Genomic DNA, 12,978 nt, shown 5'->3' on the forward strand with positions numbered 1-12,978 from the left:
GAGTGGCCGGTAGAACAGCCGGATGGAACCGTGAGGTTCCCAGTTCGATACCAGGCTCCCCCAGAGTTAGTGTCGAAGTGTCCTTGACCAATACGCGGCTGAACCCCTAATAGGGCAGTTAAACTACTCCTGAAGTGCAGGTTGGTGACTTGCATGGTTTCCTCTGCCATTGGTGTGTGCAAGGGTGAATGAATGTAATGCACAATCTATGTAAAGCGCTTTGGATAAAAGTCCTATATAAATGCACCATTTTGTACAACTAATTGGTTGACAGGTTTATCAGACATACGCAGGTATCCACAGACACAATCCAACCCTCCTCAAATTAGTATGGGATCACTCTCTCTCTCTCTCTCTGTTTCTCTCTCTCCGTCCCTCCCCCACCCACCCGTTTGTCTGTGTCTGTCTGTGTGTCTGTGTCTGTGTCTGTGTCTGTGTCTGTGTCTGTGTCTGTCTGTGTGTCTGTCTGTGTGTCTGTGTGTCTGTCTGTGTCTGTGTGTCTCTCTCTCTCTCTCTCTCTCTCTCTCCCTAAAACATGCACACTTCTTTTTCTGCTCGATGTTGCGACATCACTCAATGAAATGACGTACGTAGGGCTGCCCTGGAGGCCGCCCTAGTAGTTTGAAGACGCACGTTTCCCACAAGCCTGCACAGCCAGTTTTCGCACCTGTGTCACAGCTTGAAACAATAGGAATGACCGGCCTTGGATGCATATCAATGGTGATGGCCAGGTCCATTGTGTCGAGTCGACTGTACTGTAGGTGGCTGATGGATTTACGATGATAAACTAATTCAATTTCAGATATGACGTTTGCAAGGTAAATGAATAATTAAACACTAAAACACTAACACTAAAGTTTGCCCATTACAGTTGATATACAGTATATTCTGGGTATATTAGGTCTACATTTAAGAGGTTATTTCAATTGGTGATCGCTCGTGAGTGTGCATGTGTGCGCGGCATAGCCCCACTACTTGAAATATCCACAGCACATCGCTGGACATAGGCATTATAGTCCCACACACAACATGTGCACGCCTAACTGCTATTCACTAGTTGACGTCTGTGCATGTGCTGCCTACATCAGATAATCATTTTATACATAATTCTCTCCCTAGGGAAATATCCGCCCATTTTGCCCAGAATAGCAGATCTACAAGCTCATTAAATCAATGAAAAGCTTCCATCTGCAACACAATGTTATAGGCCTACAATGGCCGGTACTCTCTCTCTCTTTGTCCGTCCGTCCGACTGTTCGTCCATCCATATCTATCTAGACTTATACACTGTTGTTCACATCCAAGATCATCAAAGGAACACTTATTGTAACTTATCATTACTTTCAAGAGAAAAGCTGGTACAGATTTCATTTATGATAACTTGCTGTCAGCTGCTTACTTTCAGCAGTTCTTTACCCAGATATGCTCTAACTGTGTGTGTGTGTGTGTGTGTGTGTGTGTGTGTGTGTGTGTGTGTGTGTGTGTGTGTGTGTGTGTGTGTGTGTGTGTGTGTGTGTGTGTGTGTGTGTGTGTGTGTGTGTGTGTAGCCGACTTATCCCATGCTTAAACCTTTATACGTTCAGTTATTTTTGGCAAGGCAAAACTGGTCAACCTTGTATGGGTCCTGTATGGGTTATGTATGGGCTAAGTGGGCATGGGTTAGAACTGGTCACTCATGTCTGGGTCCTATATAGGTTATGTATGGGCTAAGTGGGCATGGGTTAGAACTGGTCACTCATGTCTGGGTCCTATATAGGTTATGTATGGGCTAAGTGGGCATGGGTTAGAACTGGTCACTCATGTCTGGGTCCTATATAGGTTATGTATGGGCTAAGTGGGCATGGGTTAGAACTGGTCACTCATGTCTGGGTCCTATATAGGTTATGTATGGGCTAAGTGGGCATGGGTTAGAACTGGTCACTCATGTCTGGGTCCTATATAGGTTATGTATGGGCTAAGTGGGCATGGGTTAGAACTGGTCACTCATGTCTGGGTCCTATATAGGTTATGTATGGGCTAAGTGGGCATGGGTTAGAACTGGTCACTCATGTCTGGGTCCTATATAGGTTATGTATGGGCTAAGTGGGCATGGGTTAGAACTGGTCACTCATGTCTGGGTCCTATATAGGTTATGTATGGGCTAAGTGGGCATGGGTTAGAACTGGTCACTCATGTCTGGGTCCTATATAGGACCCAGTACTTTCCCTATGGGTCCTATATAGGATTATCTTTTTTGGGAAATTTGGCGCCACCTTTCGGAACTTTCCCGACGTCGCACAGGAACGGGGATGGTACCGTTGGATTCAGCGTGAAAAGGTAAGTCCGGCCAAGTGGTCTTTTTAAAAAATAGGGATAAAGTCCATAGCGCACCTAATTAAGAGTGGTTAACTCCGCCCACAAAGGTCGCACAGGGGCGTGGCTCACATCCACGCGTAGGGCTTGATGATGCGCACACGCATATATGTGTTTCCTCGCACACGGTCATGCGGTTAAGAAAACTAGGGTTAGACTTTGACGCGTGATAGCTCCGCCCACAAGGGTCGAAAATGGGCGTGCCTTACATCCACGCCTAGATATCAATGAGACGAACGCGCCAATATGTGTCTCCCCGCTCACGGACGTGTGGTTCTTAAAATTAGGGTTAGCATTTCACCATTCAATACACTGTAAGGTTTATCATGTCTATAACGCTTGTGGATGACAGGTCAGAGTTGGAGAACTCTTGCTACGGGTGTTGCACGAGAATGGCGGACCTATCGGAGCGTAGATATCGGAGAGCTGTACGTGCCCATGTAAATTACTTGGCTGATGGACCTATCGTTGCCGAGCTATCGCGCGTCGAAAACTAACCAATTAACTAGCCAATTAAGATAACCGTAAGTCCGTGTGCTGGGAAACACATATCAGCGTGTTCAGCTCGTCGTGCTGAGTCCGAAAATGGTCTCACTTTTTTCCAGACGTGTTTCGAGGGCTAGGGACCGATAGGAGGCGTTTACACCCACTTCCTGACATTGTAGAGAGATGAGACCACCACCATTGGAATCGGGTCGAAAAACTAAGTGGGGATACATACCCCTTGATTATTTTAAAACATTGGAAATATATCGTTTCTGGGTGCATTTGTGACACTTACAAAACGTTCGCGCTATTTTTGACCACTTTCCTGGGATCGGACAGTCTCGACATTATGATATCTGGATTCAGCGTCGAATGCCCATGCCCACTTAGCCCATACGTAACCCATATGGGACACAGACATGCGTGCCCAGTTCTAACCCATGCCCACTTAGCCCATACATAACCTATATAGGACCCAGACATGCGTGACCAGTTCTAAACCATGCCCACTTAGCCCATATATAACCCACAAGGGACCCAGACATGCGTGACCAGTTCTGACCCATGCCCACTTAGCCCATACGTAACCCATATGGGACACAGACATGCGTGCCCAGTTCTAACCCATGCCCACTTAGCCCATACATAACCTATATAGGACCCAGACATGCGTGACCAGTTCTAACCCATGCCCACTTAGCCCATATATAACCCACAAGGGACCCACAGATGGGTGACCAGTTCTAACCCATGCCAACTTAGCCCATACGTAACCCATATGGGACACAGACATGCGTGCCCAGTTCTAACCCATGCCCACTTAGCCCATACATAACCTATATAGGACCCAGACATGCGTGACCAGTTCTAACCCATGCCCACTTAGCCCATATATAACCCACAAGGGACCCACAGATGGGTGACCAGTTCTAACCCATGCCAACTTAGCCCATACGTAACCCATATGGGACACAGACATGCGTGCCCAGTTCTAACCCATGCCCACTTAGCCCATACATAACCTATATAGGACCCAGACATGGGAGCCCAGTTCTAACCCACGCCCACTTAGCCCATATATAACCCACAAGGGACCCATAGATGGGTGACCAGTTCTAACCCATGCCCACTTAGCCCATACGTAACCCATATGGGACACAGACATGCGTGCCCAGTTCTAACCCATGCCCACTTAGCCCATACATAACCTATATAGGACCCAGACATGGGTGACCAGTTCTAACCCATGCCCACTTGGCCCATATATAACCCACAAGGGACCCAGACATGCGTGACCAGTTCTAACCCATGCCCACTTAGCCCATAAGTAACCCATATGGGACACAGACATGCGTGCCCAGTTCTAACCCATGCCCACTTAGCCCATACATAACCTATATAGGACCCAGACAAGCATGACCAGTTCTAACCCATGCCCACTTAGCCCATATATAACCCACAAGGGACCAACAGATGGGTGACCAGTTCAAACCCATGCCCACTTAGCCCATACGTAACCCATATGGGACATAGACATGCGTGCCCAGTTCTAACCCATGCCCACTTAGCCCATACATAACCTATATAGGACCCAGGCATGCGTGACCAGTTCTAAACCATGCCCACTTAGCCCATATATAACCCACAAGGGACCCATACATGCATGACCAGTTCTAACCCATGCCCACTTAGCCCATACATAACCTATATAGGACCCAGACATGGGTGACCAGTTCTAACCCATGCCCACTTGGCCCATATATAACCCACAAGGGACCCAGACATGCGTGACCAGTTCTAACCCATGCCCACTTAGCCCATAAGTAACCCATATGGGACACAGACATGCGTGCCCAGTTCTAACCCATGCCCACTTAGCCCATACATAACCTATATAGGACCCAGACAAGCATGACCAGTTCTAACCCATGCCCACTTAGCCCATATATAACCCACAAGGGACCCATACATGCATGACCAGTTCTAACCCACGCTCACTTAGCCCATATATAACCCACAAGGGACCAACAGATGGGTGACCAGTTCAAACCCATGCCCACTTAGCCCATACGTAACCCATATGGGACATAGACATGTGTGCCCAGTTCTAACCCATGCCCACTTAGCCCATACATAACCTATATAGGACCCAGACATGCGTGACCAGTTCTAAACCATGCCCACTTAGCCCATATATAACCCACAAGGGACCCATACATCCATGACCAGTTCTAACCCATGCCCACTTAGCCCATATATAACCCAAAAGGGACCCATACATGCATGACCAGTCCAACCCACGCCCACTTAGCCCATATATAACCCACAAGGGACCCATAGATGGGTGACCAGTTCTAACCCATGCCCACTTAGCCCATATATAACCCATATGGGACACAGACATGCGTGCCCAGTTCTAACCCATGCCCACTTAGCCCATACATAACCTATATAGGACCCAGACATGCGTGACCAGTTCTAACCCACGCCCACTTAGCCCATATATAACCCACAAGGGACCCATAGATGGGTGACCAGTTCTAACCCATGCCCACTTAGCCCATACGTAACCTATATAGGACCCAGACATGGGAGCCCAGTTCTAACCCATGCCCACTTAGCCCATATATAACCCACAAGGGACCCATAGATGGGTGACCAGTTCTAACCCATGCCAACTTAGCCCATACGTAACCCATATGGGACACAGACATGCGTGCCCAGTTCTAACCCATGCCCACTTAGCCCATACATAACCTATATAGGACCCAGACATGCGTGACCAGTTCTAAACCATGCCCACTTAGCCCATATATAACCCACAAGGGACCCATACATCCATGACCAGTTCTAACCCATGCCCACTTAGCCCATATATAACCCAAAAGGGACCCATACATGCATGACCAGTTCTAACCCACGCCCACTTAGCCCATATATAACCCACAAGGGACCCATAGATGGGTGACCAGTTCTAACCCATGCCCACTTAGCCCATATATAACCCATATGGGACACAGACATGCGTGCCCAGTTCTAACCCATGCCCACTTAGCCCATACATAACCTATATAGGACCCAGACATGCGTGACCAGTTCTAACCCACGCCCACTTAGCCCATATATAACCCACAAGGGACCCATAGATGGGTGACCAGTTCTAACCCATGCCCACTTAGCCCATACGTAACCTATATAGGACCCAGACATGGGAGCCCAGTTCTAACCCATGCCCACTTAGCCCATATATAACCCACAAGGGACCCATACATGGGTGACCAGTTCTAACCCACGCCCACTTGGCCCATCTGTAACCCATATCGAACCCACGATATTTGCCCAGTTCAAGCCCATGCCCACTTAGCCCACATAGAACCTACCTGGAACCCAGTATAATTGCCCAGTTCTAGCCCATGCCCACTTGGTACCCATACGCACACATGCACCCCATATGGGGCCCACTTGGACATGTTAGCTGGGTAGTCACAACGGGAAGTTCAGCGCGCTTCAGCCAAGTTGTGGCTGAAGCCATCCTTTAATTCATTGTTTGTCAATAGCGAAAATAACAATATAATGTATATACTGTATACATTATACAGTATAATGCATCCCAACATGTTGTGACCTTTTAGCCAAATGTCGGCTTATTTATTTTTTTACCAAATATTCGTCTATTTCCGCCATTTATGACACGGCCAGAATAGGGATGCTAGAGTTAATGTCAGATAACAGTATCCAGACCAATTGTGTGTGCGTGTGCGCGTGTGTGTGCGTGTGTGCGTGCGTGTGCGCGTGTCCAGAAAAAGTTTATTTTTTATTCTTTATTACAGCATCCAGACAAGTTGTTTTTTCATACAGTATCCAGACTAATTACCCACCACTCTGTGTCCATGACACTGCGGTACAAATTGGTAAAGACTACCTCCTCATGACATCGTTCTCCAACTCCTCTCCAATCTCCCCTCCTGCCCTCAAACCGAGGTAATTATAAAGCCATTAATCAGATTATGTCATAGGTTACATGTGGTCTGCATTTTGTCACGTGACTCAGTCTGAAAGATAAACAGGGGGGGTGGGGGCTTTTATTTTGTTCGGCAGATCCGCTGTTTTCATTTTTTTCCCCCTCCTCGGACAGAGCTTGAAGAAAGTCGATCTGAAATGATAGGGTTGTGTGCTGAGGTAATTGAGCAATTTGTGGATTTTTCTGTTACTCTGACGGACATTGTTTGGTCGGACCTGTCTCACGTAAGTGATGTCTTATGGCCATCTCACATGTGGTCAAGAGCCCGGGCTGTCTTGATCCTTGGAGGTCCATCTCTGTCCAATGAGAGCTTTTAATACTTTCTTGTGTGTATTCCAAATGGGTTCCCCCGCTTTTCTGAGAGATTGGGGAGGCTCCCGACCCGAACCCGCATTGACATGCTCTTATTTTTAAAAAACACTTATATGAACATTGAAAATTGAAACGCTCAAGCATATCTTGGGAGGTCCACGGTGCACTTTTGGTTTCCGCAGGAATGAGAACACATTTGGTTGGCAAATTAGTCTGGTCGGAAATCACACAAAGTACTGTATCGGTTGCCCCATGCATACCACACTATGGAACCAGCAACCATGCCAGTGTTTTAATTTCCTGACCCCATTACCCACTTTGTTAAATCATACATTCGTGTTACTTTAGGCACTATTAGAAAACAGCCCACGGATAGCTAAATGCTCTGAAAATGACCAAGCACTGCTCATATTTGGTCGCTGGATTCAGAAGCAGTGTTCAAGCCCCAAAGTCAACAGCACTTTGCAAAAAACTCCATGCTGCGGCGTTCCACTTTTTTTTCCCCCCTTATGATTTGATCTTTTATTGGAGAGCTAATGGTGGCTAGGTAGAGGAAGTGGGTACCTGTTTGAAGTGGTTGTCCTGATACAGGAGTCTCTTTCATCTCGGTGGGACGCCGTCTCTGAGCCATAATGAAAATCATAATGCATGTTCATAACTGGCCAGAGGGCTAGGGAGAAGGCTCCGGTCTGCATGCTACTGTTGGCACCGCTGAGCCTTTTAAGACAGAGTTATTATAACGATCACATCTTGCTGCACTCCTTGCAGGCCTAAAGCTTGTTTGGGTCTTTATTGTTTTGTCTTTTTGATAGCATTGTTTTGCTATTGTGTAATAAACCGTTAAAGGGGGCAACAACGTTGCATAACTTGCATTGTGATTGCTTACTATGGATCTCATATTATTGCATATATTTGGTAGCCTATACATTTTATTGATCTTGTAAAGCTCTTGTAAAGCACGAGTTTAATCGAATTAAATGTTAGAAGTCAGACTAACTAACAACGTACACAACAACAACAACAATGCCTATATAGCAATATAGCTTATTTTTTTCTTTTAATCATTGTACTATACTGCATGTGTATCACAGTTGACCTTAATTTGTCATTAAGATAGGAATTTTTATATTGTGTGTACCATGACTTTATTGAACACATGCAGCCATGCAATGATCTCAGTGTTGGACTGCTGAGATATTGGTGAACACATTAAAGAGAAATGCAATGAATAATTCAAGATATTCCAGTTTATTGCCTCTAATAGCGGAGCCAAGTTTTAAAGAGGCGATGTAGCTTACTGTTTGTGGTCCCACCCTATATGGATGCAACGCTTTATACGTATAGCATTAGGTGCTTGTTAATCAATTCCATGGATGTCATAAATTGTGTGCTTCACCACTTATGGCCGGAGATGAAAGTGACTGTCCTGGTTTCCAATGTTATCCCCCCGAAAAGGGTCACTTTCCATTGAGTCAACCTTGACTGCATGCATATCTGTAGGCACTGCTTTTTTATGGAGGCTGTGAGATTTTTAATGAACAGTGGAAGTGATGGGAGGCCAACGTCTCTGCCGTGTCTCCACGACGTCTCTCCACCCGGGAGATCTCCACTCCAGACAGACCCAGAGAGAGACATCAAAAACACTCTCCCCCTGAAGGGATGTACAAATAACTCAAAAACAAAAAAAAGGGCGTCTCCAAACCAACCGAAAAACAAACACAACAAAGGGGGTGCTTCTTTTCCGGGAGCCCCACTCACCATCTTAGAGCCATTATTAAATGGCTCTCGGTAGCCAAATATGTGCGTTCGCTCTCTATTTGCCAAATGAGGGCTTGTGGAAATGGGGTGGGAGGAGGGGAGGCGGGGTGGTCTTAAAATACAAAGCCTGCTCTCACCTGGCGTGCCTTTGTTCTTCCCACCAGCTTTACGGCTACATGGAGAGCGAGCCACTCACCCTGCAGCTGTTCATCGGGACCGCAGACGACCGCCTCCTGCGACCGCACGCCTTCTACCAGGTCCACCGCATCACCGGCAAGACCGTCTCCACCGCCAGCCACGAGGTCATGCAGTCCAACACCAAGGTCCTGGAGATCCCCCTTCTGCCCGAGAACAACATGAGAGCCATGTGAGTTCTCGTTTAAAGCCTCCGCAGTTCCCTCTGTTTATCTGTTTGTCCCTATTTCTCCCTCATGCCCCCCCCCCCTCCCCCCCAACACACACACACACACACACACACACACACACACACACACACACACACACACACACACACACACACACACACACACACACTTATTCGTCCCAGTACAGGCTTTTGAGCAGGCCTTGAACATTCACTTTTCTACACTGAAGAATGGGGAGAATTAGTTTTAACAAAGGAAAAGAGACACCTGTGGCCCGTCTCACATTACTGTATTTTCTTACTAGGTATAGTGGTACAGAACTGTATTTTATAAACACAGCATTTTTTTGTATGTATATTATTAACACTGTTTCAGTCAGTCCACTGGCTTTGCACGCAAACCGGTCTTGCTCTGCTGCTCCCTCCCCTCCAGGCTTGCAGCAGTAGTTCAACTAAGGGGCCGTAGAGCTCTGCAGTGTGTCCAGGCAGCAGCTCCCGTCCTGGGGCTCCGGTGTGGGCTTCAGTGGAGCTGCTGGCCCGGGGCCCAGGACTATGTGTTATGAATCAAACAGCTCTATCTCAACCAAGGTTATATAAGGCCCTCACCACCTTAGGTTGATTCTGCACCGTGTTTCAAATCGTGAAATATACTTTGAGAAAATAAAGGCTGATGTGGATTTAATGGCTATCCATTAAGTTAGGGAGTGTTTTAACATTTTGTTTAAGTATTGCGGAAGGTTACAAAGGTAAAGTTGGGTAACGTTATGAGACATGGGAGACTTTTGACTGGAAAGTGGCCTTTTCTGGTTGGGCATGGTTGATTTTTACATTCGTATTTCCTTACAGTACCATTTCCAACAATACCACTGTATGCTTCACATTGTATCATATTTAGACTGGGAAAACACCAGGACACCCCACTTATTAAACTTCACACATCACAGGGGAATACATTTGATATTATGAAAACGCAGAGAGAGGATGTTTCTTTTCCCCCTTTGTCCTTATAGCCTCGATGCTTAGAGGAAGTGCAGTGAAAAATAGCACAAAACCTGAAGGTGTTGGCTTGTCTTTCTCTGTCTGTCTGTCTGTCTGTCTGTCTGTCTGTCTGTCTGTCTGTCTGTCTGTCTGTCTGTCTGTCTGTCTGTCTGTCTGTCTGTCTGTCTGTCTGTCTGTCTGCCTGCTGCATGTCTGTCTGTCTGTCTGTCTGTCTGTCTGTCTGTCTGTCTGTCTGTCTGTCTGTCTGTCTGTCTGTCTGTCTGTCTGTCTGTCTGTCTGTCTGTCTGTCTGTCTGTCTGTCTGTCTGTCTGTCTCTCCCCCCCCACACTCTGTGACTGAGTCTTTCCATGGATGTGCTAAAGCATCTCATCTTGATAACACCACATCCAACACTCCTCTCCTTCACCAGCGCTTTTTTTGGTCTGACTGTGTGGGATGCAGACAGCGCATGATTCAATGTGTTTACGGGAGATCTATCTATAATTCATCCAACGTAGTACGTGGAAGTTGTGTTGTTTTGAAACGCCTACTCTGCAAATACCACCGAGTGCAATTATATTTGTTGCTAAAAAAACAACAACAAAACATCCACACAAGTGGTTATCCTATATAGAATATTTGCTTTCTACTGTTGCTACAGTTACTATGATTTTTTTTTAGTTTTTTTTTAAACTGTCATCGCTTTACAAGAAAGACACAAAGACGCACAGAAAAGGGCTACATTGGTATTTCTTATTACCCGGCTGTCACAGAAGACTAACACTTTCATCTAATATAAACACCGCCCCTGTGTTAAAGAAATAACTGCCCCACATTTCATACTATATAGGCCATGGAGACTGACTGCACACGGCAAAATCATGAGTGTTCATTTTACCCGGAGAGCGTACAAACGAAACCAAATGGACCCTTACGGTTCCATTTGGTTCCATAGTCGTACGCTTTCTGAGTTAAATTAACGCTGAGGATTTCCACAGTGCACAGTCCTTTCCAGCAGTCATTTGACAGTAAAATCGTGCATGACGGTCCAATCATCCTCTGTTTGTTTTAAAAGCATAACTGCGTGACTGAACACTTACGTCATGCATGGTTGCTAAAGAGCTCGCTGTAAGCGTTATGTGTATGGGTTCTTTTTTTCCCCTTTCTTCCTATTTATTCAAATTCTGTAAACCAAAGTGAAGAAGGAAAAATAGATTTGTATAAAACTTGACATTTACCATGTTCCAGGAATAGTGCCCGAAAAGCTCCAATGTAAAATAATTGAAATGCCAAACCATATCCCATGCATTTTTTATTTTACCAGTCTCTTTTTGGTCTTATTCTAATTTCTTGAAAGGCCACCGTGAAAACTGATGCCTTTTTCCACTAAGGAAGGGTGGGGGGGGGGGGGGGAAATCATATCCCCACCAAAAATATCAAATACCATAAAATAAATAAAGACAGGGAGCTTGATTTGAGAAAAAAAAAGAAAAAAGAAAAAAGTTTCTACTGCAAGAAATGTGGCAACAGTTAGTGAAGGTTTAAGCTGTAAACGTTTGAAATGTTGAAAGTGTGAGGCTCAAATGGTGCGAAGGGAGCGGACAGGCTCGCTGCAGTCAGACAGCTATAAAGTGGTTGAGAGAATACCGACTAAAGCCAATGGGTTTTCTCCACTGGAAAGAGCTCTATGACAGCAGTCTGCGTGTGTGTGTGTGTGCGTGTGAGTGTGTGCGTGTGTTCGTGCACTTCTGTGTGTGCATGCACACGCGTCTGTCTTCAGCTCAAGCCCTGAAGATCCCTCCGGAGACCCACTAATTCTTGGGCAGGCAGGACTGTTAAATCTGTGACGTTAAGTAATGAATGTCCAAACTGTGTCTTTGAAGAAGCCGCAGATTGGGGATGACGTGGCTGTGTTCCGCTGGACTTCCAATGTGTGATCCATCGGCATCCTTAACGCTAGTCGAGGACTGGCTGCGTCGCGTGGAAAACCATACTCGCGTCTCAGTTTAGCCGTTCAGTAAAAGGGGAGAGACCCACTCAATGAAAAAAAAAAAAGAAAGAAACAAAAATAGAAAATGAGCTCACATTGTTGTTCCTAAATTTATTGGGTGTCCTAAGGTGAAATTGATTATGATCTAGACTTACCCTAAGAGCAAAAGCTAGAGCCACTTCAACTTAACAGAGGCTTTGCAACGCGGGATGAATGCAAATCATATTTATTGACATTATCAGAGTGGTAAATCATACCCCACTCGATGCCAAGTTCTGATTATCCAAGGGATTGTAATATCTAGTCCTATAAGCTCAACTTGGCGCGGGCCCCATCGCAGGATGAGCATGCAGTAGAAGCAGACCCTGGCCGATGGAAGGCCCGTCTGGAGCCCGTCTGGAGCCCGTCCCTCTGCAGATAACCTGGTGGTGTCTGACATGGAAGGCCCGTCTGGAGCCCGTCCCTCTGCAGATAACCTGGTGGTGTCTGACATGGAAGGCCCGTCTGGAGCCCGTCCCTCTGCAGATAACCTGGTGGTGTCTGACACTCGTGCGGAGGCGGGGGACGTGGTTGCTGACCGGAACTTGAGAAGCACAAGTGATAAACGGGCAGAGAAAAGGGACAGGAGGAGTCCTTTTAATGATGTCAGCTGTCTTGGCCAGTGAATAGGTTAATATGTGAGGACTGTGAGACATGCTTAGTCTCTCCGTTGAACCG

The 12,978-nt window shown here is 46.3% G+C and overlaps 1 protein-coding gene across 4 annotated transcripts in view; it reads left to right on the forward strand.

The window, feature by feature from the left end:
• The window catches only part of LOC306924151 (nuclear factor of activated T-cells, cytoplasmic 1-like), a 178,506-nt gene that overhangs the window by 112,824 nt on the left and 52,704 nt on the right, over positions 1 to 12,978 (forward strand). For all 4 annotated transcript variants that reach the window (XM_079502523.1, XM_079502524.1, XM_079502522.1 and 1 more), the window contains one exon: positions 9,094 to 9,296. In XM_079502523.1, the coding sequence (XP_079358649.1) occupies positions 9,094 to 9,296 (203 nt within the window). The remainder of the gene's footprint in view (positions 1 to 9,093; positions 9,297 to 12,978) is intronic.

This window comes from Electrona antarctica, assembly GCF_951216825.1.
Source record: "Electrona antarctica genome assembly, chromosome: 6".
NCBI classification, from domain to species: domain Eukaryota; kingdom Metazoa; phylum Chordata; class Actinopteri; order Myctophiformes; family Myctophidae; genus Electrona; species Electrona antarctica.